The 25,429-nt window shown below is 49.7% G+C and overlaps 2 protein-coding genes across 6 annotated transcripts in view; both read right to left on the reverse strand.

The window, feature by feature from the left end:
• The window catches only part of LOC135054881 (oocyte zinc finger protein XlCOF7.1-like), a 141,891-nt gene extending 128,629 nt beyond the window's left edge, over window positions 1–13,262 (reverse strand). Inside the window, exon 1 of the mRNA XM_063958312.1 lies at window positions 13,189–13,262. The gene's annotated coding sequence lies outside the window, so the exon portion shown is untranslated. The remainder of the gene's footprint in view (window positions 1–13,188) is intronic.
• LOC135054888 (uncharacterized) overlaps window positions 1,033–25,429 on the reverse strand; it is a 131,149-nt gene continuing 106,752 nt past the window's right edge. For 2 of the 5 annotated variants that reach the window (XM_063958342.1, XM_063958343.1), the window contains 2 exons: window positions 13,134–13,304; window positions 1,033–1,119 (listed from right to left, as the gene is read on the reverse strand). In XM_063958342.1, coding sequence (XP_063814412.1) covers window positions 13,147–13,304 — 158 coding nt within the window. In that variant the 3' untranslated portion in view covers window positions 1,033–1,119; window positions 13,134–13,146. Of the gene's footprint in view, window positions 1,120–13,133; window positions 13,305–24,621; window positions 24,796–25,429 lie in introns of those variants that run through there. The other 3 variants (XM_063958341.1, XM_063958340.1, XM_063958344.1) reach the window with 2 other exon arrangements.

The raw sequence follows: 25,429 nt of genomic DNA on the forward strand, positions 1-25,429 counted from the left end.
CTGCGATCGCTGGCGCGCATGTGTACGTAGGTGCTGATGTGTGCGAGGCCGCCGGTGCGCGTCTCACTCCACTTACAGGCAGCTAACGCATTAGTGTATTATCGCACGGCTGCCGGGGACTAATTTACAGCTGCCGTATATAAGGAAAATAGTATATGTTCTGGAAATGTTTTCTCTAGGATGAGGCCCCACAAATCCAGGGCAGCCAGTGATAATACCAACCAAAGAAGGTGAAGAAGTGATAGAACTTATTACAGAGACAGCCGGCCATTCTGGCAGATCAACAATGACTGGTAAATGGGTGTTGGCAATTCACACAAATTATACAATGGAAATCCTATCTACAGTATATACATATATATTGGCAACACCTGCATGGGACATGTAAGGGAACACTCTGTATAGTGTACCTACAGTAAGCATTGTCCAATATGGTAAGAAACCGTTTTGCATAATATTATGGAGATTCTCTCTCCGGGGCTGAATGACAAGCACAGCATATATAGGGGGTAATTCTGAGTTGATCGCAGCAGGAATTTTGTTAGCAGTTGGGCAAAACCATGTGCACTGCAGGGGAGGCAGATATAACATGTGCAGAGAGAGTTAGATTTGGGTGTGGTGTGTTCAATCTGCAATCTAAATTGCAGTGTAAAAATTAAGCAGCCAGTATTTACCCTGCACAGAAACAAAATAACCCACCCAAATCTAACTCTCTCTGCACATGTTATATCTGCCTCTCCTGCAGTGCACATGGTTTTGCCCAACTGCTAACAAAATTCCTGCTGCGATCAACTCAGAATTACCCTTATAGGTTTGTGCTATATAACAGAGAGAGACCGGGACAGGAGAAGGGGAGGGGCTGCGTACTCAGAGTAACTCTGAGAGTCCTTGTAACACATAAAATCAAATCTTCATCTTGTAAGCAAATAATTGATAAAAAGTCTATATTATCAAAGGCATCCAGGTACTTCTTTAATAATTGGCTGATCCCACAGACTCCTGAAGCCGCTGTCGTCCTGCTCTATTACATACCTCTAGCGCTCACTGTTTTGCCCTGCGCTGAGCTCTGGCTGTGGGAGAGCGGTTGTGAGAGGGATAAGATAAGAGCCACTCTGGGTCCTGACAGGAGAGAATAAAATAGGGGTGAGTCAGACCTGATCGCTGCTGTGCATTTTCGCACAGCGAGCGATTAGCATTTAACTGCGCATGCGTATGCACCACAATGCGCACGTGTCGACAAACAACAACAGGCATCACCGGTCAGCGAAAAATGTAATCGCACAGCCATTTACATGCTGATTGACAGGAGGAAGCCATTTGTGGGTGGTAACTGACCGTTTTCTAAGAGTGTCAGTAAAAACACAGGCGTGCCCAAGTGTTTTCAGGGAGGGTGTGTGAAATCTGCTCCGGCCCCGATCAGCCTGTTCTGATCGCACTGTAGGACTAAGTCCTGGGCTGCGCGCAGACTGCACACAGTGGTAAAAACCATTCACTGGTGAGTGAGGTGTGAACGGATTTACAGCTGTCCGCTGACTGAGGGATTTTTCGCAGCTCCGCATACACATGCGATCGCACACTTGGACGGCAAATATACACGTCCCATGGGCGGGCGACTATCTGATCACAGGACAACAATATTAGCAGCCTAGCGATCAGGTCTGAATTACCCCCTGAATTAGGTCCAATATATGTACATTGCTCTCTGATTCTCATCATCAGATCATGGTTCTGTTCTCTCCATTCATTACTAGATTATGGCTCCGTTTCATATGACAGGTGTCATCATTAAGGGACAATCCCTACACCTGTCACCCCATTCTAGCTCGGTCTCATATTTGTCACTAGAGGAAAAAAGTGCCCGACTGGCAAATGGGTGTGTTGGAAAAAATGTATTACTCTATAGAATGGTCTCTGTAAGCTCTGCTTTGCATTCTAACCATGATTTGTTGTCTATCAGAAAGATTTCTGTTATATATACCGGCTATAGGGGGTCATTCCGAGTTGATCGCTAGCTGCATTCGTTCGCTGTGCAGTGATGAGGCAAACAAACGGCACTTCTGCGTATGCGGTGCAATGCGCACGCGCAAAGTAATATTACAACCAACGATGTAGTTTCACACAGGGTCTAGCGAAGCTTTTCAGTCGCACTGCTGGCCGCAGACTGATTAACATGAAGTGGGCGTTTCTGGGTGTCAACTGACCATTTTCAGGGGGTGTAGTATGGTATGCCGGCGGTCGGGCTCCCGGCGACCAGCATACCGGCGCCAGGAGCCCGACCGCCGGCATACCGACAGTGTGGCGAGCACAAATGAGCCCCTTGCGGGCTCGCTGCGGGCACGGTGGGCTATTTTACTCTCCCTCCAGGGGGATCGTGGACCCCCACGAGGGAAAATAAGTGTCGGTATGCCGGCTGTCGGGATTTCAGCGTCGGTATACTGTGCGCCGGGATCCCGACAGCCGGCATACTGAAGACCACCCTTTTCAGGAAGTGGTCGAAAAAATGCAGGCGTGCCTGGGCAAATGCAGGGCGTGTTTGTGACGTCAAAATAGAAACTGAACAGTCTGAAGTCATTGCAAGCGCTGAGTAGGTTTTGAGCTACTCTAAAACTGCACAAAAAAATTATGCCGCCGCTCTGCGATCCTTACGTTCGCAATTCTGCTAAGCTAACATACACTCCCAGTGGGCGGCAGCATAGCGTTTATACGGCTGCTGAAAACTGCTAGCGAGCGAACTCGGAATGACCACCATAGTGTGCTTAGTGTGCAGTCGGGTCCGTGGGCTGCAAAGTTGTAGCTGGCCAATAAAGTTTGGAAAATTGAATCAATTCCTTCCTTAATGCATTTACTATATACTTGTATTATGTTCCAAACTGTCTACAAAGTGTCTGTAACCCTCCTACGGTGCAGAACAGGAGGCACAGAAACTATAAATACAGACTTTTATCTGAAACCTAGGAATTATACAACAGTACAGTAGTTAGCATTACTACCTCATAGCTATCGGGTCATGAGTTAAATAAAATGGCCCTGCTTGTGTAAAGTTTGTATGTTCTCTCCACGTTCCAGTGGCTTTTCACCTGTTGCTTTGGTCTTCTCCCAAGCTTCAAAAACTTAATGGTACATAATTTGGCTCTGACAAAATCTAACCTCAGTGTGTATGTGTGCACATGTGATAGAGGATATAGGGGATTATTCAGGCCACATCGCTAAGCGATGCAACTGCAATATCCTCAATGCCGGGCCACTGCACACACGCAGGTCCTGTCCTGCATACCCAGCCAATGCGAGTGGATCGCATTGGCTGTGAACACCTCTGTCTGATTGACAGGTAGAGGCGTGTGTGGGGTGGAAGGGAGGCAGCGACGGATCGTTGCGAGGATAAAGGGGGGGGCAAGATGGCTGCATTTTAGGGTGGCTGTGTGATGTCACACGCAGCCGCTCCAATAGGTGGATCACCTGCTTATGCAGCCTAGCTGCGGCTTCAGGGGGTCGTCCACAGTTGCAGCCGCTGGGAAGGCCATTCAGCATGTTGGGCGGCCTGGCTCTGCGATGGGCGACCTCCAGCAGGTGATAGAAAGGATTGCAGAGTCTGCTTTTTAGCACAATCTGCAATACTTACTGAATAACCCCCATAGACTGTAAGCTTCACTAGGGCAGGGATTGATGTGAATGACTGATATACAGATGTAGCCACGCTCATTGTGGCTACATCTTGCCGGGACAGACACTCCCGGCGCGGCTAGCTGCACCCACGCCTATCTGAGCTGTGGCTTTTGCCGTCCCATTCACTTTCAATGGGGGGCCTGTACGTGGTCGTGGGAAACAAGGCGCATTCATGCCTAGATGTAGCTACAATGATACTGGCTACATCTGTACTCTCTGTAGAACGCTGCGTAATATATATGCACTATATAAATAACTAAGTAAGTGAATAATAATGTGTATGTGCAGCCGTCACTGAGAACACAGTAACTGAACGGGAACATACATTCTTCTCTCCCCAGCATCAGGAGCTGCAATGGAGACCTGGGCGACCAGGATGTGGTATGCTGCGGAGAGTGATGGAGGAAAACACAAGCGGTTCTCAGACTTTGCACCATCTGATGCGCCACAAGCCCCAGATGAGAGCGTCCCTCCTGTTGTACCCAGCTACGAAATAACATCAGCAGAGATGGAGGCAGGAGATGGCCTTAGCAATGCATCAACACCATTCACCGGGTGCTTGTGTTCCTGCATTTGTTTTACAGCACACGTGTGGGTGGGGGGCAGACATCAACCTACACCTCGCCCCAAGTCTTGCCTACGGTACCTGCTGAGATGGATGCACAGAATGACAGGCAAGGTGGTTCCCATTCACAACTCTGGAAACCAAGACAGGACACCAAGACAAGCCCCAGATGAGAGCGAGGAGGTGAAGGCAAGAGAGGGCACCAACACAGAAGATGACGCGTCACAAGCCCCAGATGAGATCATCCTTCCTTTCATACCCATCTGCGATATCACATCAGATGAGGTGGAGGCAAGCGGGGACACCACCGCAGAAGATGACGCGTCACAAGCCCCAGATGAGATCATCCTTCCTTTTATACCCATCTACGATATCACATCAGATGAGGTGGAGGCAAGCGGGGACACCACCGCAGAAGGTGACGCGTCACAAGCCCCAGATGAGATCATCCTTCCTTTCATACCCATCTACGATATCACATCAGATGAGGTGGAGGCAAGCGGGGACACCACCGCAGAAGATGACGCGTCACAAGCCCCAGATAAGATCATCCTTCCTTTCATACCCATCTACGATATCACATCAGATGAGGTTGAGGCAAGCGGGGACACCACCGCAGAAGGTGACACGTCACAAGCCCCAGATGAGATCATCCTTCCTTTCATACCCATCTACGATATCACATCAGATGAGGTGGAGGCAAGCGAGGACACCACCGCAGAAGATGACGCGTCACAAGCCCCAGATGAGATCATCCTTCCTTTCATACCCATCTACGATATCACATCAGATGAGGTGGAGGCAAGCGGGGACACCACCGCAGAAGATGACGCGTCACAAGCCCCAGATGAGATCATCCTTCCTTTCATACCCATCTACGATATCACATCAGATGAGGTGGAGGCAAGCGGGGACACCACCGCAGAAGATGACGCGTCACAAGCCCCAGATGAGATCATCCTTCCTTTCATACCCATCTACGATATCACATCAGATGAGGTGGAGGCAAGCGGGGACACCACCGCAGAAGGTGACGCGTCACAAGCCGCAGATGAGATCATCCTTCCTTTCATACCCATCTACGATATCACATCAGATGAGGTGGAGGCAAGCGGGGACACCACCGCAGAAGATGATGCGTCACAAGCCCCAGATAAGATCATCCTTCCTTTCATACCCATCTACGATATCACATCAGATGAGGTGGAGGCAAGCGGGGACACCACCGCAGAAGGTGACGCGTCACAAGCCCCAGATGAGATCATCCTTCCTTTCATACCCATCTACGATATCACATCAGATGAGGTGGAGGCAAGCGGGGACACCACCGCAGAAGATGACGCGTCACAAGCCCCAGATGAGATCATCCTTCCTTTCATACCCATCTACGATATCACATCAGATGAGGTGGAGGCAAGCGGGGACACCACCGCAGAAGGTGACGCGTCACAAGCCCCAGATGAGATCATCCTTCCTTTCATACCCATCTACGATATCACATCAGATGAGGTGGAGGCAAGCGGGGACACCACCGCAGAAGATGATGCGTCACAAGCCCCAGATAAGATCATCCTTCCTTTCATACCCATCTACGATATCACATCAGATGAGGTGGAGGCAAGCGGGGACACCACCGCAGAAGATGATGCGTCACAAGCCCCAGATAAGATCATCCTTCCTTTCATACCCATCTACGATATCACATCAGATGAGGTGGAGGCAAGCGGGGACACCACCGCAGAAGGTGACGCGTCACAAGCCCCAGATGAGATCATCCTTCCTTTCATACCCATCTACGATATCACATCAGATGAGGTGGAGGCAAGCGAGGACACCTCCGCAGAAGATGACGCGTCACAAGCCCCAGATAAGATCATCCTTCCTTTCATACCCATCTACGATATCACATCAGATGAGGTGGAGGCAAGCGGGGACACCACCGCAGAAGGTGACGCGTCACAAGCCCCAGATGAGATCATCCTTCCTTTCATACCCATCTACGATATCACATCAGATGAGGTGGAGGCAAGCGGGGACACCACCGCAGAAGATGACGCGTCACAAGCCCCAGATGAGATCATCCTTCCTTTCATACCCATCTACGATATCACATCAGATGAGGTGGAGGCAAGCGGGGACACCACCGCAGAAGGTGACGCGTCACAAGCCCCAGATGAGATCATCCGTCCTTTCATACCCATCTACGATATCACATCAGATGAGGTGGAGGCAAGCGGGGACACCACCGCAGAAGGTGACGCGTCACAAGCCCCAGATGAGATCATCCTTCCTTTCATACCCATCTACGATATCACATCAGATGAGGTGGAGGCAAGCGGGGACACCACCGCAGAAGATGACGCGTCACAAGCCCCAGATAAGATCATCCTTCCTTTCATACCCATCTACGATATCACATCAGATGAGGTGGAGGCAAGCGGGGACACCACCGCAGAAGGTGACGCGTCACAAGCCCCAGATGAGATCATCCTTCCTTTCATACCCATCTACGATATCACATCAGATGAGGTGGAGGCAAGCGAGGACACCACCGCAGAAGATGACGCGTCACAAGCCCCAGATTAGATCATCCTTCCTTTCATACCCATCTACGATATCACATCAGATGAGGTGGAGGCAAGCGGGGACACCACCGCAGAAGATGACGCGTCACAAGCCCCAGATGAGATCATCCTTCCTTTCATACCCATCTACGATATCACATCAGATGAGGTGGAGGCAAGCGGTGATACCACCGCAGAAGATGACGCGTCACAAGCCCCAGATAAGATCATCCTTCCTTTCATACCCATCTACGATATCACATCAGATGAGGTGGAGGCAAGCGGGGACACCACCGCAGAAGGTGACGCGTCACAAGCCCCAGATAAGATCATCCTTCCTTTCATACCCATCTACGATATCACATCAGATGAGGTGGAGGCAAGCGGGGACACCACCGCAGAAGGTGACGCGTCACAAGCCCCAGATGAGATCATCCTTCCTTTCATACCCATCTACGATATCACATCAGATGAGGTGGAGGCAAGCGAGGACACCACCGCAGTAGATGACGCGTCACAAGCCCCAGATGAGAGCGTCCCTCCTTCCGTACTCAGCTACGAAACAACAATGGTGGAGGAGGACTCGTGGTCCTGCATGTGTTTTACAGCACACTGGTGGGTGCACAGGCAGCAACCTACATCTCGCCCCAGGTCTCGCCTTCAGTCCCTGCGGAGGTGGATGCGCAGAATGACATGCAGGGGTGTTTCCGAAAACAACACCTGAGGAAACCAAGAAAGTGGCAGCTCTGAGAGCTAAGCAGTTTGTTGTTACTGTTGTTGTTGTTGTTATTGGTGGTGTTATTGTTACAATTGTTATTATTACTATTGTTATTTCTAGTTATTATTATTATTGGTGGTGGTATTATTACTATTGTTGAAGCTATTTCTATTGTTATTATTGTTGCTATTGTTATTATAAATGATGATGTTGTTGTTGTTGTTATTACTACTACTATTGTTTTTATTGCTATTATTATTGTTACCATTGTTGTTATTATTGTTTTTCTATTATTACTACTATTATTACTATTGTTATTGTTATTATTGTTGTATTATTATTACTATTGTTATTATTACTGCTGCTATTATTATTATTGTTGTTGTTATTATTATGATTATTGTTGTTATTGTATTATTATTACTAGTGTTGTTATTATTATTATTATTATTATTATTACTAGTGTTGTTATTCTTCTTATTATTACTATTATTGTTGTATTATTATTATTATTATTATTAGTACCGAGCGATCGGATGAAAAATGAGGTGAAATAAACTTCTAGAATAGGGAGCTGGCAATGGCGCTTGTCAATCGGTTGTTTGTAGCCTATGGCTGGCAGGGGGCGTGTTAGTAAGAGAATGTATCTAAAGGGCTGTTTGTGGAGGACAAATCCTCTTTTGATCAGGTTATTATTGCTGCTATTATTATTATTATTATTACTATTATTGTTGTTGTTATTATTGATAATATTGTTAGTTTAATAACATTTATACTGGCAGTCCCAGCCAGTACCTTCTGCAGCTGGTCCCCTACATAGGCCCATACCAAGAGTAGGACGATCAGGTTAAGACACTGACAAAGCACTGGCACTACTGATGTACACCTCACATACACACAGCCCACTGACTCCAGCTGCAGAGCCTCCTACATAGAGACATACATTCAATGCTGGCCCAAGCTTAATTTTTTCGGGAAGCTAATATAGATCTTGGCATGGGATAAACTTTATAAAGAGCGGCGCACACCACATAAAAGTAGGTGACTGGGGAGGCAGTGGTGAGAGGGAGATAATGGATGACTGAGAAGGCAGCAGGGGTGAAAGCAAAATAGTGGGTGACAGAGAGATCATGGGTGACTGGGGAGGCATGGATGACAGGTATAGTTGGTGACAGAGAGATAGTTGGTGACTGGGGAGGCATGGGTGACAGGGAAATAGTGGGTGACAGGTAGATAGTAGGTGACTGGGGAGACAGGAGTGAGAAGGAGATAATAGATGACTGGGGAGAAAGGGGTAACAGGGATGACTGGGGAGGCAGAGGTGAAAGGGAGATAGTGGGTGACTGGGGAGGCAGGGATGACAGGGAAAGAGTGAAAAACAGGGAGATAGTAGGTGACTGGTGAAGCAGGGGTGAGAGGGAGATAATGGGTGACTGAAAAGGCAGCAGGAGTGACAGGGAGATAGGAGACTTGTTAGGTTCGCGGCTGTGGGGTGGCAGCAGCAGAACTCAAGAGATGGCACCCTTACAGCTTGGCGCCCTACGCGGCTGCATAGCTAGCGTAATGGGTCAGTCGGCCCTGCATACACCTCACATATACACACAGCCCACTGACTACAGCTGCAGAGCCTCTTAATGCCCAGAGGGAAGGGCAGTCCTTCCAGCCATGGTTCCCCAGAGGTTTCCCCCACAGGTGGTTTTTCCTCTCCTGAGTGCTGAAGGATGACTCTTCGTGAGCCACGAGGCTTCCACCACATAGGTCCTCTTATAGGACAAGCTTAAAAGACCAAAAACCCCAAGTTATAAATGAAAGCTCTGTTTCCTCTTCCTCCTACATCCGTCTCCTTGTCTTTATCTGAGTTGAAGTTCATGGGGTGGTATAATCTGGGCTGAAAGGAGAGGGGAGGGGACCGGGTGGTCTTCTGTTTGCCGGCGGTCGGGCTCCCGGCGCTCAGTATACCGGCGCCGGGAGCCCGACAGCCGGAATACCGACAATTATTTTCCCTCGTGGGGATCCACGACCCCCATAGAGGGAGAATAAAATAGTGTGGCGCGCCTAGCGCGCCACCGTGCCCGTAGCGTGGCGAGCGCAGCGAGCCTGCAAGGGGCTCATTTGCGCTCGCCAAGCTGTCGGTAAGCCGGCGGTCGGGCTCCCGGCGCCGGGATGCTGGTCGCCGGGAGCCCGACCGCCGGCCAGCCGTAGTGAACCCGAGGGGACCAGCCATCACACAGTATATAGATCCTGGAAGTGATCACCAAGGACATGACGCAGATGAATGTGTCACCGAATAGAAGAGGGAGACGAAGCTTCAGTGCCTGGAACCAAGATGAAACCATCTGGCAACATGTCCCCTAAATCTGAGATCTCTGGCTGGTGTGTCCTTATACACAGCACATACAGGGCCTCATTCAGATCCACACACAAGGCCAAAGTTCACGTAATGTGGGCGATTCTTTGCAACTGCGCATGCTCAAAAATTGTGAACGTGATGGTGCGCTGATGGGGGACTGCCTGGAACCACCGGCGGTACTACTGAGTACGGGGTGCCAAAAATGGGCGTCTCAGTGCTTGTACTCTCTGGTGCATGCTAGTGCACAAAGTGCTGGGTGAAAGTAGCACTGGCATATTATTGCACCCGCAAATCTGGCAACAGGTACTATTGCAGACGCAGTATCGCCCACCTCAGGCCAGCAGTGTGTTTTGTGCTGTGTAAACGTGTGCAGGTGTCCACCTAGGACATACATAGGTAGATCACATTATACCTTTGGTATCTGCCTTCAAAAACTAGTTCTGCTCCTATGTATGGGGGATTGCTGGTGCACATGCAGATGTACAGGAGTTGCTTTACTTTCCCACCTACTATTACTTTACCATCACCCTATTCACAGGTGTATTCATAATGGGCCTCACCCTCACACCCTGCACCCAGAGCAGCACACCCCACAGGTCCCCAGTGGTGCGACAAGCAGGTCCCTCCCTCTAATGAGTGTGCCAGTGATCACAACAGGCTAACTCCGTCTTCAGATGGCGTTAGCTGCAGAGACAAGCTTGGAAATGCTTAGTAATGTGACAGCATTGTACCCCACATAAAACCCTATGGGGGCTGCAGCTGCTGTGGAGAATGGAGGGACCGCAGCAGATATTGGAGATTTTCTCCAGAGCATTTCCTACTGAGTGACGCATTAGTCAGACATGTGTGACATGGAAAAGAATAGAAGCTGCTACCATTCAGCATAATAAGCGTGGCCACACAAGGTGCTGTATTACACCAATTAGGCCAATGTATGTGTGTATGTAACACTGTCATTACACATAGCTGCAATCACACTATTACAGTGTAACTCTCATATACAGCCTCTATACCTTCATCTCCGCTGTCACCGCTCCCTTCAGGATTCCACCAGGTGACTACCAAACAAGGCCAAGGCTATCACTATGGGCTTGGACACAATGGAAGGTAGGTGGTCACACTGCTTGGTATGAGTCTCTGTATTCCCATCTCTCCCCCAGCAGTTAGGGTGGGCACTCTCCTTGTATACCCAGCCATCAGCCATGGTCTCACACTGCGTTACTCAGCAACACCTCTCCTACACTACACACTTATACTGGATATGGCCAATATATATCCCCTGATCCCGCCCCTGACTAATGAGCCAATCCCATGGGGTGTAACCAGCAGTCACTCCCACTATGAGGCATAACCCACGCAGCAGTGCTCCTACTAAAGAGCGTTACACTAACAGACACTGGCCCTCATTCCGAGTTGTTCGCTCGTTATTTTCCTTCGCATCGGTGCGATTTTCCGCTAACTGCGCATGCGCAATGTTCGCACTGCGGCTGCGTTAAGTAAATTTGCTAAGAAGTTTGGTATTTTACTCACGGCATTACGAGGATTTTTCTTCGTTCTGGTGATTGGAGTGTGATTGACAGGAAGTGGGTGTTTTTGGGCGGAAACTGGCCGTTTTATGGGTGTGTGTGAAAAAACGCTGCCGTTTCTGGGAAAAACGCGGGAGTGGCTGGAGAAACGGGGGAGTGCCTGGGCAAACGCTGGGTGTGTTTGTGATGTCAAACCAGGAACGAAACTGACTAAACTGATCGCAGTGGCAGAGTAAGTCTCGAGCTACTCAGAAACTGCTAAGAAATTTCTATTCGCAATTTTGCGAATATTTCGTTCGCAATTCTGCTAAGCTAAGATTCACTCCCAGAGGGCGGCGGCTTAGCGTGTGCACTGCTGCGAAAAGCGGCTAGCGAGCGAACAACTCGGAATGAGGGCCACTGTCTGCTCCATCTCCCCCTCATGTGTATGACAGACCCATTCACTGACTCTGACAAGCTGACTCTATAAGCTGTGTGCTATAGTCAGCAGAATCTATTCTGTGTCCTATAGTAAATGTCTGCTGCTTTCCCTATTCAGTTACTGGAAGTGTAACACAACAAACATTATCCCATTCAGGACCATTTATGGGTAGATGAAGCCGTACACACAGGGAGGTTGGAATGCAGAGAGATTGACAAATCATGGGCATAGAAAGGTGAGTGGCAGCCATAAACTTGTCTGAGAATACATAAAGAAACAAGCATAAGGGGGAGCAAGGTGTGTAAAGGGGAGAGATACAGGAGCTGTGCAGGGAGGCTGGGAGATACAGGCAGGAGTTGTGCAGGGAGGCTGGGAGATACAGACAGGAGCTGTGCAGGGAGGCTGGGAGATACAGGCAGGAGCTGTGCAGGGAGCAGGAGCTGTGCAGGGAGGCTGGGAGATACAGGCAGGAGCTGTGCAGGGAGGCTGGGAGATACAGGCAGGAGCTGTGCTGGGAGATACAGGCAGGAGCTGTGCAGGGAGGCTGGGAGATACAGGCAGGAGCTGTGCAGAGAGGCTGGGAGATACAGGCAGGAGCTGTGCAGGGAGGCTGGGAAATACAGGCAGGAGCTGTGCAGGGAGGCTGGGAGATACAGGCAGGAGCTGTGCTGGGAGATACAGACAGGAGCTGTGCAGGGAGGCTGGGAGATACAGGCAGGAGCTGTGCAGGGAGGCTGGGAGATACAGACAGGAGCTGTGCAGGGAGACTGGGAGATACAGGCAGGAGCTGTGCAGAGAGGCTGGGAGATACAGACAGGAGCTGTGCAGGGAGGCTGGGAGATACAGACAGGAGCTGTGCAGGGAGGCTGGTAGATACAGGCAGGAGCTGTGCAGGGAGGCTGGGAGATACAGACAGGAGCTGTGCAGGGAGGCTGGGAGATACAGGCAGGAGCTGTGCAGGGAGGCTGGGCGATACAGGCAGGAGCTGTGAAGAGAGGCTGGGAGATACAGGCAGGAGCTGTGCAGGGAGGCTGGTAGATACAGGCAGGAGCTGTGCAGGGAGGCTGGGAGATACAGGCAGGAGCTGTGCAGGGAGGCTGGGAGATACAGGCAGGAGCTGTGCAGAGAGGCTGAGAGATACAGACAGGAGCTGTGCAGGGCGGCTGGGAGATACAGGCAGGAGCTGTGCAGGGAGGGTGAGAGATACGGACAGGAGCTGTGACCTCCCCCTTCCCCTATATACCGCCTAGGTGTATTCTCCCTTCTTCAGGTACCCTGTGACTTCTCCTATATACAGCCTAGGTGTATTTCCCCTTCTCCAGGTACCTTGTGACTTCTCCTATATACAGCTCGGTTGTATTATCCTCCTTTTGCTGCTTACTTTGATCAGCCGGGATGAAGACCAGCAGCCGCAGCAGGCAAGACTGGAGCTGAGGATCAGCGGGAAGCAGGGGAAGCAGTCACAGGCAATGGTCAATGCTCCTCTGCAGCAATCTTCTAGGAACAAGAAGAAACAAATATATGAATGTGCGCAATACTCAGAGCTAGATTTACCATATAACTATTAGAATCCCATTCATAATTCCATTTAGTGCCCTCTATGGCTTTTCATTGGGGGTGCAATTTGGATACATTGCCAGGTAAAGAAAAGTGGGGAATGGGGACAGGAGGGGTTTCTGGACTGGGGACGATCTCTGTGTAACGGGGTGAGGGCAGCACCTCTGACAAATGTAGGGGAGGGGTCTCCTGTCTATAGGACATGTTCTACAGAATGGTTCAGTATTATTGCTTCCAATGGGACCTATTGGACAAATGGTCCGGGTCGTATCTGCAATTGCATCAGAGGATCACCCTGTCCCCCAGGGCAAGAGTATCTCTCCTGTGGTGGCTAAACAGTGCTCACCTTCTAGAGGGCCGCAGGTTCGGCATTCAGGACTGGATCCTGGTGACCACAGACGCGAGCTTCCGAGGTTGGGGAGCAGTCACACAGGGAAGAAATTTCCAAGGACTTTGGTCAAGTCAAGAAACTTATCTTCACATCAACATCCTGGAACTAAGGGCCATATACAACGCCCTACGTCAAGCGGAGATCTTACTTCGCAATCGACCAGTTCTGATCCAGTCAGACAACATCACCGCAGTAGCTCATGTAAACCGCCAAGGCGGCACAAGGAGCAGAGTGGCAATGGCGGAAGCCATCAGAATTCTTCGCTGGGCGGAGAATCATGTAAGCGCTCTGTCAGCAGTGTTCATTCCGGGAGTGGACAACTGGGAAGCAGACTTCCTCAGCAGACACGATCTGCATCCGGGAGAGTGGGGACTTCATCAGGAAGTCTTCACGCAGACTGCAAGTCGGTGGGGACTACCCCAAATAGACATGATGGCATCCCGTCTCAACAAAAAGCTACAAAGGTATTGCGCCAGGTCGAGAGACCCTCAGGCGGTAGCTGTGGACGGCCTAGTGACACCATGGGTGTTCCAGTCGGTATATGTGTTTCCTCCTCTTCCTCTCATACCCAAGGTGTTGGGGATAATAAGAAAGAGAGGAGTGAGAACAATTCTCATTGTTCCAGATTGGCCACGAAGGACCTGGTATCCGTATCTGCAGGAAATGCTCACAGATCCGTGGCCTCTTCTTCTAAGACAGGACCTGTTGCAACAGGCGCCCTGTCTGTTCCAAGACTTACATCGGCTGCGTTTGACGGCATGGCGGTTGAACGCCGGATCCTAGCGGAAAAAGGTATTCCGGATGAGGTCATTCCTACGCTAATAAAGGCTAGGAAGGACGTGACATCAAAACATTATCACCGAATATGGAGAAAATATGTTTCTTGGTGTGAGGCCAGGAATGCTCCTACGGAAGAATTCCACCTGGGCCGTTTTCTTCACTTCCTACAAACTGGAGTGAATTTGGGGAAAAAATTAGGCTCCATTAAAGTTCAGATTTCGGCCTTATCCATTTTCTTTCAAAAGGAATTGGCCTCATTACCTGAAGTACAGACTTTTGTGAAGGGAGTACTGCATATTCAGCCCCCTTTTGTACCTCCGGTGGCACCTTGGGACCTTAACGTGGTGTTAACTTTCCTGAAGTCACATTGTTTTGAACCACTTAAGACAGTGGAGTTAAAATATCTCACCTGGAAGGTGGTCATGTTGTTAGCCTTGGCTTCGGCTAGGCGAGTTCGGAATTGGCGGCTTTATCACATAAAAGCCCCTATCTGGTTTTCCATATGGATAGAGCGGAATTGCGGACCCGTCCTCAATTTCTGCCTAACGTGGTCTCAAATATGAACCAACCTATTGTCGTGCCTGTGGCTACGCGTGACTTGGAGGATTCCGAGTCCCTTGATGTGGTCAGGGCTTTGAAAATTTACGTGGCCAGAACGGCTAGGATCAGAAAAACAGAAGCAATGTTTGTCCTGTATGCAGCCAACAAGGTTGGCGGCCCTGCTTCAAAGCAGATTATTGCTTGCTGGATCTGTAACACGATTCAGCAGGCGCATTCTACGGCAGGATTGCCGTTACCAAAATCGGTTAAGGCCCATTCCACTAGGAAGGTGGGCTCTTCCTGGGCGGCTGCCCGAGGGGTCTCGGCACTACAGCTGTGCTGAGCTGCTACTTGGTCGGGGTCAAACACCTTTGCAAAGTTCTATAAGTTTGATACCCTGGCTGAGGAGGACCTCCTGTTTGCTCAGTCGGTGCTGCAGAGTCAGCCGCACTCTCCCGCCCATTTGGGAGCTTTGGTATAATCCCCATGGTCCTTACGGAGTCCCAGCATCTTCTAGGACGTTAGAGAAAATAAGATTTTAAACCTACCGGTAAATCTTTTTCTCGTAGTCCGTAGGTGATGCTGGGCGCCCGTCCCAAGTGCGGACTACTTCTGCAAGACTTGTATATAGTTATTGCTTACATAAGGGTTATGTTATAGTTTCATCGGTCTTGGACTGATGCTATGTTGTTTTTTCATACTGTTAACTGGGTAGTTTATCACAAGTTATACGGTGTGATTGGTGTGGCTGGTATGAATCTTGCCCTTGGATTAACAAAAATCCTTTCCTCGTACTGTCCGTCTCCTCTGGGCACAGTTTCTCTAACTGAGGTCTGGAGGAGGGGCATAGAGGGAGGAGCCAGTGCACACCCAGAGTCAAAGTCTTTCTTAAAGTGCCCATGTCTCCTGCGGAGCCCGTCTATCCCCATGGTCCTTACGGAGTCCCAGCATCCTCTACGGACTACGAGAAAAAGATTTACCGGTAGGTTTAAAATCTTATTATTACACTGTACATAGCAATGTCCTTACAATACATTCATCTCCCCTCCTCTCCATTCTCCATTACTTCCCGTTACTTTTATAACAACTCCTAACTCAGCATTCATTTATAGTAAGTTGCCAAGACATACAGCGATCAGCCATACCATTACCACCACAGCCGGGGAGGTGAATAACATTATCTTGTTACCGTGGCACCTGACAAGGGGTGGGATATGTTAGGCAGCAAGTCAATGCTCAGTTCCTGAAGCTGATGTGTTGGAAGCAGGAAAAGCGTAAGGACCTGAGTGACTCTGACAAGGGCTACATTGTGATGGCTAGACGACTGGGTCAGAGCATCTGCAGCGGCAGGTCTTGTGGGGTGTTCCCAGGATGCAGTGGTTAGTATCTGCCAAATGTGGTCCAAGGAAAGAGAACAGGTGTACTGGCAACTGGGTCATGGGCACCCAAGGCTGAATGATGCGTGTGGGCAGCGAAGGCTAGCCCGGCTTACACTATCCCACAGAAGAGCTATTGTAGCACAGATTGCTGATAAAGATAATGCTGGCTATGATAGACAGGTGTCAGTACATTGCAGCTTACTTGCAGCTGTACTTCTCTCACTCTCCATGTACACTCGCATCCCATAGGCTATATCCACCTGACCTCACACCATCTCTCCGATGGGGACCAAAAAGGTCACACACTGGGACCATAGACCCTGCCTCCTTGTACACCTCTATAGAGAGAAACCAGCTAGCATCATCCAAAACCCCATGTCCCCATCCATTATTCCCATCTCTATCTCTGGTGGGTCTAACAACCTTGTATTCCTTCTCTGTCTCACTTCCTATGGGGACCATCTAACTCTTCCCACCAACTATCACATGAAGACCACCTACCTGTACTCTCGTCACTCTGTCACTCACAGTCAGCTGCTAGTGCAGAGCTGTGTCTCTGTCTCCTTGCCGGGATTGGTGACATCTGGCTCATCACTTACTGTTACCAGAATCCCCTGAATTATGATGTCACTGGTTACCAGGCAACCAAGACAAACATTGCCCAGTGATTCTACTGTCTCCTGCTGGATTCCTATACAATGTCACTTCTCCATGTGACTGCTTTCACTGACTTCCCTGTTGGCAAGTTGATTTTACACTTTCATCCTGAAACATTTAATTACATATGGGGTGCCCTCAGCAGCTAATACAATCAGGGCCCGAGGTTTACACAACACAAGACCTCACTTGCGTGATACAGAAACAAAAATTTGCTCAAAAGTAATGGCGGGTAATCTGATGTGCAAGGAATAGCAGCCTTGGAATGGAGTCTAAAGGTGATACCCACACCAGAAACACATATAAACACACTTGGAATGATACCCTTCCCACTGGCGCTTGTCCTCAGGTATTACTAGCCGGCAACAATGTCACTCTAATTGTTAGTCCCAAAGGATAAATCCTTCTGTTAAGAATCAGTCAACACAGGAGTCTACTTTCCTCCTCTCTCCTCAGTCTTCCATACACAAATGTATACAGTGTAATATTGGTTCATAAATCAGACAAAACTTAAAAAAATTAGTTTTATGGTAAGAACTTACCTTTGTACACTGGGCTCCACAAGGAAAGACATAGGGGTGTAGAGTAGGATCTTGATCCGAGGCACCAACAGGCTCAAAAGCTTTGACTGTTCCCAGAATGCATAGCGCCACCTCCTGTATAACTCCCCCTCCCTGCACAGGAGCTCAGTTTTTAGTTAACCAGCCCAATGCAGTAGCAGTAAAAGAGACGACAACGGTTAGTAGCCACATACACCACACTCTCACGACAGGAGAAGTGTCAGCGGCTATTGCCATACCAACCCAAAGAAGCTAAGTGCGTCAGGGTGGGCGCCTTGTGAAGCCCAGTGTACCTCGCAGAAAGAGTTTTAACAAAGGTAAGTTCTTACCATAAAACTCGTTTTCTGCTGCGGGGTACACTGGGCTCCACAAGGAAAGACATAGGGGATGTCCTAAAGCAGTTCCTTATGGGAGGGGACGCACTGTAGCGGGCACAAGAACCCGGCTTCCAAAGAAAGCATCCTGGGAAGCGGAAGTATCGAAGGCATAGAACCTTATGAACGTGTTCACTGAGGACCACGTAGCCGCCTTGCACAATTGTTCAAGGGTCGCAACACGGCGGGCCGCCCAAGAAGGTCCAACAGACCGAGTAGAATGGGCCGTAATGTGAGCAGGAGCTGATAGACCAGCCCTCACAGAAGCTTGTGCAATCACCATTCTAATCCATCTGGCCAAAGTTTGCTTGTGAGCAGGCCAGCCCCGTTTGTGAAATCCAAACAGCACAAAGAGAGAATCAGATTTCCTAATAGAAGCAGTTCTCTTCACATAGATACGGAGAGCCCGTACCACATCCAAAGACAGCTCTTTGGGAGACAGATCAGGAGAAACAAGTGCCGGAACCACAATCTCCTGGTTAAGGTGGAACGAAGAAACCACCTTAGGCAAATAACCGGGACGAGTCATAAGAACCGCCCGGTCACGGTGAAATATCAAATATGGGGAACTACAAGACAAGGCACCCAAATCCGACACTCTTCTAGCTGAAGCAATAGCCAGCAGAAACACCACCTTAAGGGAAAGCCACTGAAGATCAGCTGAACCAAGAGGTTCAGACGGAGACTCTTGTAATGCCTCCAAAACCACCGACAAGTCCCAAGGAGCCACAGGCGGGACATAGGGAGGTTGGATACGCAACACACCCTGAGTGAAGGTATGCACATCAGGTAAGGTCGCAATCTTTCTCTGAAACCACACCGACAAGGCAGATATTTGAACCTTGAGGGAGGCCAGACGCAGGCCTAAGTCCAGGCCCTGGTGAAGAAAGGCCAACAACTTGGCTATACTAAACTTGGAAGCGTCATAATCGTTAGATGCGCACCAAACAAAGTAAGAATGCCAGACCCTATAGTAAATCCGAGCAGAAGCCGGTTTCCGGGCCCGCAACAAAGTTTGAATGACCGCCTCAGAAAACCCTTTAGCCCTCAAGACGGAAGCTTCAAGAGCCACGCCTTCAAAGACAGCCGGGCTAGGTCCTGGTAGACACAGGGGCCCTGAACGAGGAGGTCTGGGCGTTGTGGAAGTAGAATTGGACGCTCTGACGATAGGCTCTGCAGGTCTGAGAACCAGTGCCGTCTGGGCCACGCTGGAGCTATGAGAAGCAGAATTCCTCTTTCTTGCTTGAACTTCCAAATTACCCTGGGCAGGAGTGACACCGGAGGGAACACGTACGGCAGTCGAAACCTCCATGGCACCGCCAGCGCATCCACGAATGCTGCTTGAGGATCCCTTGTCCTTGTTTCGAAGACCGTAACCTTGTGATTGTGTCGAGACGCCATCAGATCTACGTCTGGAAGGCCCCACTTTTCCACTAGGAGTTGAAACACTTCTGGATGGAGGCCCCACTCCCCGGCATGTACGTCCTGACGACTGAGAAAGTCCGCTTCCCAAATCAGGACTCCCGGAATGAATATTGCCGATATGGCCTGTAGACTTCCTTCATTGCCAAACGGCTTAGAGTGCCACCTTGATGATTTATGTAAGCCACTGTGGTGGCGTTGTCCGACTGTACTGTTGATCGAGAGGAGAGATTCCTCCTTGGTCCACCGACCCTGAAGGGAGTGTTGCTCCAACACCGCTCCCCAACCTCTGAGACTCGCATCTGTCGTCAACAGGACCCAGTCGGATATCCAGAAGGGATGGCCCCTGCACAATCGTTGGTCCTGGAGCCACCAGTGCAGCAACAGACGGACCTCCGGAGTCAATGAGATCATGTGAGACCTGATCCGGTGAGGCAGGCCGTCCCACTTGGCTAGAATCAGCCTCTGGAGGGGACGAGAATGAAATTGAGCATACTCCACCATGTCGAATGCTGATACCATGAGGCCCAGCACCTGCATCGCTGAATGTATCGACACTTGCGGATGAGAAAGGAAGCAACGAATCCTGTCCTGAAGCTTCAGGACTTTCTCCTGAGACAAGTACAACCGCTGGTTGTGAGTGTCCAGTAGCGCTACCAGGTGCACCATGCTCTGAGCAGAGACCAGGGAGGATTTCTTCCAGTTGATGAGCCACCCGTGGGCTTGTAGAGACTGGAGAGTCATATCCAGATGACGTAGGAGAAGTTCTGGGGAATTTGCCAGGATTAACAAGTCGTCCAGATACGGCAGTATCCTGACCCCTTGACGGCGGAGTACCACCGTCATCACCGCCATAACTTTGGTGAAGACTCGCGGAGCCGTAGTTAAACCAAAAGGTAACATCCGAAACTGGTAATGGAGGTTGCCAATCTCAAACCTCTGGTATTGCTGATGTGACACTGCTATAGGAATATGCAGGTAAGCATCCTGTATGTCCAGGGAGACCACGTAGTTCCCAGGTTCCAAGGCCAGAACTATAGAGCAAAGGGTTTCCATACGGAACTTGGTGTTCAATGCCTTGAGTTTGATAATGGGCCGGGAGGAACCATTCGGTTTCGGGACCAGAAACAGCGGAGAATAGTACCCCTGGCCCCTCTGAGCAAGAGGCACCTGTACGACTCCTGTATCCAGGAGGGTCTGTACCACCGAATGTAGAGTGTTTGCCTTTGTCCAGTCCAAAGGGACGTCTGTCTGGCAAAATCGATGAGGGGGTTGGTTTTTGAAGGCTATGGCGTAACCTCGAGTAACGATTTCCCGTACCCAGGCATCTGAAGTGGTCTTCAACCATTCCTGGGTATACCCTAGAAGCCGGCCCCCCACCCTGGGATCCCCCAGGGGGAGGCCCGCCCCGTCATGCGGCAGGCTTATCGGTCTTGGAAGCTGGCTGACGGGCAGCCCAGGCTCTTTTGGGCTTCGGCTTACCAGGTTTGGAACTGCGGGCCTGCTTGTTGTACGCCTGACCTTTTGCTTTACCTGAAGGACGAAAGGGGCGAAATGAAGTACCTTTAGCCTTCGACCCAGAAGGAGCGGTACTTGGCAGACAGGCAGTTTTGGCAGTAGCCAAGTCAGCCACTATCTTATTTAAGTCCTCCCCAAACAGAATATCTCCCTTGAAAGGGAGTACCTACAGGGTTTTTCTAGAGTCCAGATCCACAGACCAGGATCTCAGCCACAATATCCGGCGAGCCAGGACTGATGTAGAAGAGGCCTTGGCTGCTAGGATACCGGCATCAGAAGCCGCCTCTTTAATATAATGAGACGCTGTGACAATATATGACAAGCATTGTCTAGCATGGTCAGAAGAGATTTCAGCTTCTAACTCCAAGGCCCATGCTTCAATAGCCTCTGCAGCCCATGTTGCTGCAATAGTGGGCCTTTGGGCAGCACCCGTGAGGGTGTAAATCGCTTTAAGACAACCATCCACACGTTTATCCGTAGGCTCTTTTAGAGATGTGACGGTAGTGACAGGTAGAGCTGAGGAAACCACCATCCTAGCCACATGTGAGTCCACTGGAGGCGTTTCCCAATTTTTAGACAGCTCTGGCGCGAGGGGATAGCGAGCCACCATCTTCTTTTGAGGCACAAACTTCTTTCCCGGGTTTCCCCAGGGTTTCTGACGTATATCCACTAGGTGGTCAGAGTGAGGTAAAACCATACTTGCCTACCTGACCCTCTCCATGAGGGAGAAAATGCTCTGTTCCTGGACTTTCCTGGTAATGTATGATTGCCATCACCTGTGGAGAGCTAGTTAATTGATAAGAAAGGTGTTTCACCACAGGTGATGGCAATCACACATTACCAGGAAAGTCCAGGAATAGAGCATTTTCTCCCTCATGGAGAGGGCCAGGTAAGCAAGTATGGGTAAAACTTCTGACGCTTGAACCTATCTGGTTTCTTAGGAAGGGCGGATGGCTCGGGATCATCCGTAATCTGTAAAAATAGGATTTTAATACCTACCGGTAAATCCTTTTCTCTTAGTCCGTAGAGGATGCTGGGGGCTCCGTAAGGACCATGGGGTATAGACGGGATCCGCAGGAGACATGGGCACACTATAAGACTTTGAATGGGTGTGAACTGGCTCCTCCCTCTATGCCCCTCCTCCAGACCTCAGTTAGAAAACTGTGCCCAGGGAGACGGACATTTCGAGGAAAGAATTTATTGTTTAAACACGGTGAGTGTCATACCAGCTCACACCACAAACGTACTGCAGAACGTGACATTCAATAGAATACCAGCCAACGGTATGAACAATACAGAACCACATGCTGAGAGAATATGTAACACAACCAGTGTGTCAACACAATCAATAATAAGACACCGCATGCCATGGCATGCACAACGTCAGCAACAGCCTGACAGAAAAGAAACACCACAAGAGTGTAACCATAACCAACATGGCATTCAACAACAACGCATGTAACGGCATGAGCAACAACAGTCACAAACTGACTGAACTCAACGCAACAGGAGCGTAACTATAACCAAACTGCAGATACAGTCCGCACTGGGACGGGCGCCCAGCATCCTCTACGGACTAAGAGAAAAGGATTTACCGGTAGGTATTAAAATCCTATTTTCTCCTAGAGGATGCTGGGGACTCCGTAAGGACCATGGGGTTTATACCAAACCTCCAGACCGTGCGGGAGAGTGTGCACCGATTGAGCAAACATGAGGTCCCCATCAGCCAGGGTATCAAACTTGTAGAGCATAGCAAGAGTGTTTGAACCCGACCAAGTATCTGCTCGGCAAAGTTGAACCGCCGAGACTCCTCGGGCATCCGCCCAAGAAGAGCCCATCTTCCTAGTAGAATGGGTTACCACCGACTTCGGTAACGGCAATCCAGCCGTAGAACGAGCATGCCGAATCGTATCACAGATCTAGCGTGTAACAGACTGCAGAGACGCAGGCGCCCCAATCACGCTGGGAGCATACCGGACAAACAGAGCCTCTGTTTCCCCAATCCAAGCCAAATTGGCGACATAAATATTCAAAGCCCTGACTACATCGAGAGACCTTGAATCAGCCAATGCTTAAGAAACCACAGGCATCAAATAGGCTGGTTTCTGCGAATCACCAAAACCACTTTTAGCAGAACTATTATCCGAGTTCTCAATTCCGCTCTATCCACTGGAAGATCAAACAGGGGCTCTTGTGAGACCCAGCCGCTACTTCCGACATCTGCCATGCGGACGCCAAAGCCAAAAGCATGACCACTCTCCAAGAGAGAAATCTTTAACACAACCTTTCATACAGGTTCCAATCATTGTGACACAAGAAAACGCAGCACCACGTCAAGGTCCCACGGTGCCAATGGGGGCACAAATGGAGGTTGGATGTGCAGTACTCCTTCCACGAAGGTCCGAACTTCCGTAAAGGTTGGCAATTCTTTCTGGAAAGAAAATTTTTAAGGCCAAAACCGCACTTAAATAGAGCCTAACTTTAGGCCTGCACCCACACCTGCTTGCAAAGAATGGAGAAGAACGGGAACAACCCAGCTGAAACTCCCGTAGTAGCCGTCGTGGATTCACACCAAGACACATATTTTCTCCAAACATGGTGGTAAGGCTTTGCCGTTACTTCTTTTCTAGCCTGAAGAAGTGTGGAAATGACTTCACTGGGAATACCCTTCGTGGCTAGGATATGCGTTCAACCGCCACGCCGTCAAACGCAGCCTCGGTAAGTCTTGATACACTCCCGGATCTTGCTGTAACAGGTCGTCACGTAGAGGAAGAGGCCAGGGATCTTCTATGAGTAAATCTTGAAGAACTGGATACCAAGCCCTCCTTGTTTAGACCGGAACAATGAGGATCGCCTGAACCTTTGTTCTTCTTACGTTTATCACCTTCAGAAGAGTGAAAACGGAGGGGACACCTAGACCGACTGAAAACACCCAAGGTGTCTCGAGGACGTCCACCGCCATAGCTTGAGTGTCCCCTGACCTGGAACAATATCTCTGAGATCTCTCGTTGAGGCGAGACACCAACATGTCCAATTGAGGCATTCCTCCAAGACTCATCGCTTCAGTGAAAACTTCTCGATGACGACTGTATTTCTCCCGAATGGAGATCGCGTCTGCAGAGGCATCTATTTCTCTGTCGATCACATCCGGAACGAAGACTGCTAGTATAGCTTTTTTGCAGTCTTTCCACCCAGCGGTAAACTTTTTCGGCATTTGCCAATGCCGCTTTGCTCCTTGTTCCGCCCTAGCGGCCTACTTACACCACTGCTGTCAAGTCGTCCGACAGAATTAACACGGGCAGATCACGAAGCATATGTTCATTGAAAATAGCTCTTAATTCAAGAAAGCTTATTTCAGACAAGCTTCCCAGCTTGACCTTTTTCTCTAGAAATACTTCCCTTGCAAGGACTGCTCCCCAGTCTCGGAGATCTGCATGCATGGACACCGGGATCTCATCCTGGATTCCGAACCTTCGTCCCTCTAGGGGGTGAGAACTGAGCCGACACCACAGGAGCGATATCCTGGCCATTAGGATTATATTCCGGCGCATATGCAGGTGAGACCCGGACCACATTTCCAACTATCCCTGTGAAAACCACTCTGGCATTTTACCTGCTCACTGAAAAGGACTCTTAGGCCGCACCCATCTTCTTCCTCAACGGAACATATTGATGGATTGTCACTGCAAATCTGATCCGACTCCGGATCCTCAGACCTCTTTCCACAGGAACACACAGAACCTCAATCATTCAGTATCTACTCTGATACCCACCTCCGACATCTGCGTCGTTGGGAACAACAGCCTTCCCCTGTGTTGAAGAACAGTCAGAGAGAAACAACGATTTGCACTTGTGTCTTGACCTCGCCTTAATCAGGAGAGTGTCCCAGTACAGAATAACAATGGCTCTCACTATTGAAAGAATACCATCCTACTGCCATCACTCCAGTGAAATGGCAAAGACAATCCTGGATATCAACCCAGGTAAGCTGAATGCGGAGAAAAACGCATTTAAACCCCTTTCTACCTTTACGTGCTGGAGCTCCCTGGCCTGAGAGATTCCATCCTGTAGTTCAACATCGTAAGGAGAAATCTTTGTTTTCCTTTTTTTTTTAAACAGGGACAGCAGGACAATGCCCTGAACCTGACGCAACTCTGGTATGGCGTCGCGTACTACCTCCCCTGTGGAAACGGCAAGATCTATTTGAAAAATCAGTGAGGGAAACCATCTGTAAGTGCCAGTATGTCCCCCTTTGGATTCTATAATTAACTCATAGGTCCAAGTCCATTCCCGGACTGACTGAAGAGTAGTAGACGAGTTCCCACCGGAGTGGGCTCCAGCCAGATAGACCCAGCGACATGCGGTGGATGTGGTAGAAACAGAAAACGACATCCGCTTCTGCGAACCTAACAAGGCTGCAGAGCTCTTACCTTTTCACCTTCCA

The sequence above is a fragment of the Pseudophryne corroboree genome, chromosome 3 (genome assembly GCF_028390025.1).
Source record: "Pseudophryne corroboree isolate aPseCor3 chromosome 3, aPseCor3.hap2, whole genome shotgun sequence".
NCBI lineage: Eukaryota > Metazoa > Chordata > Amphibia > Anura > Myobatrachidae > Pseudophryne > Pseudophryne corroboree.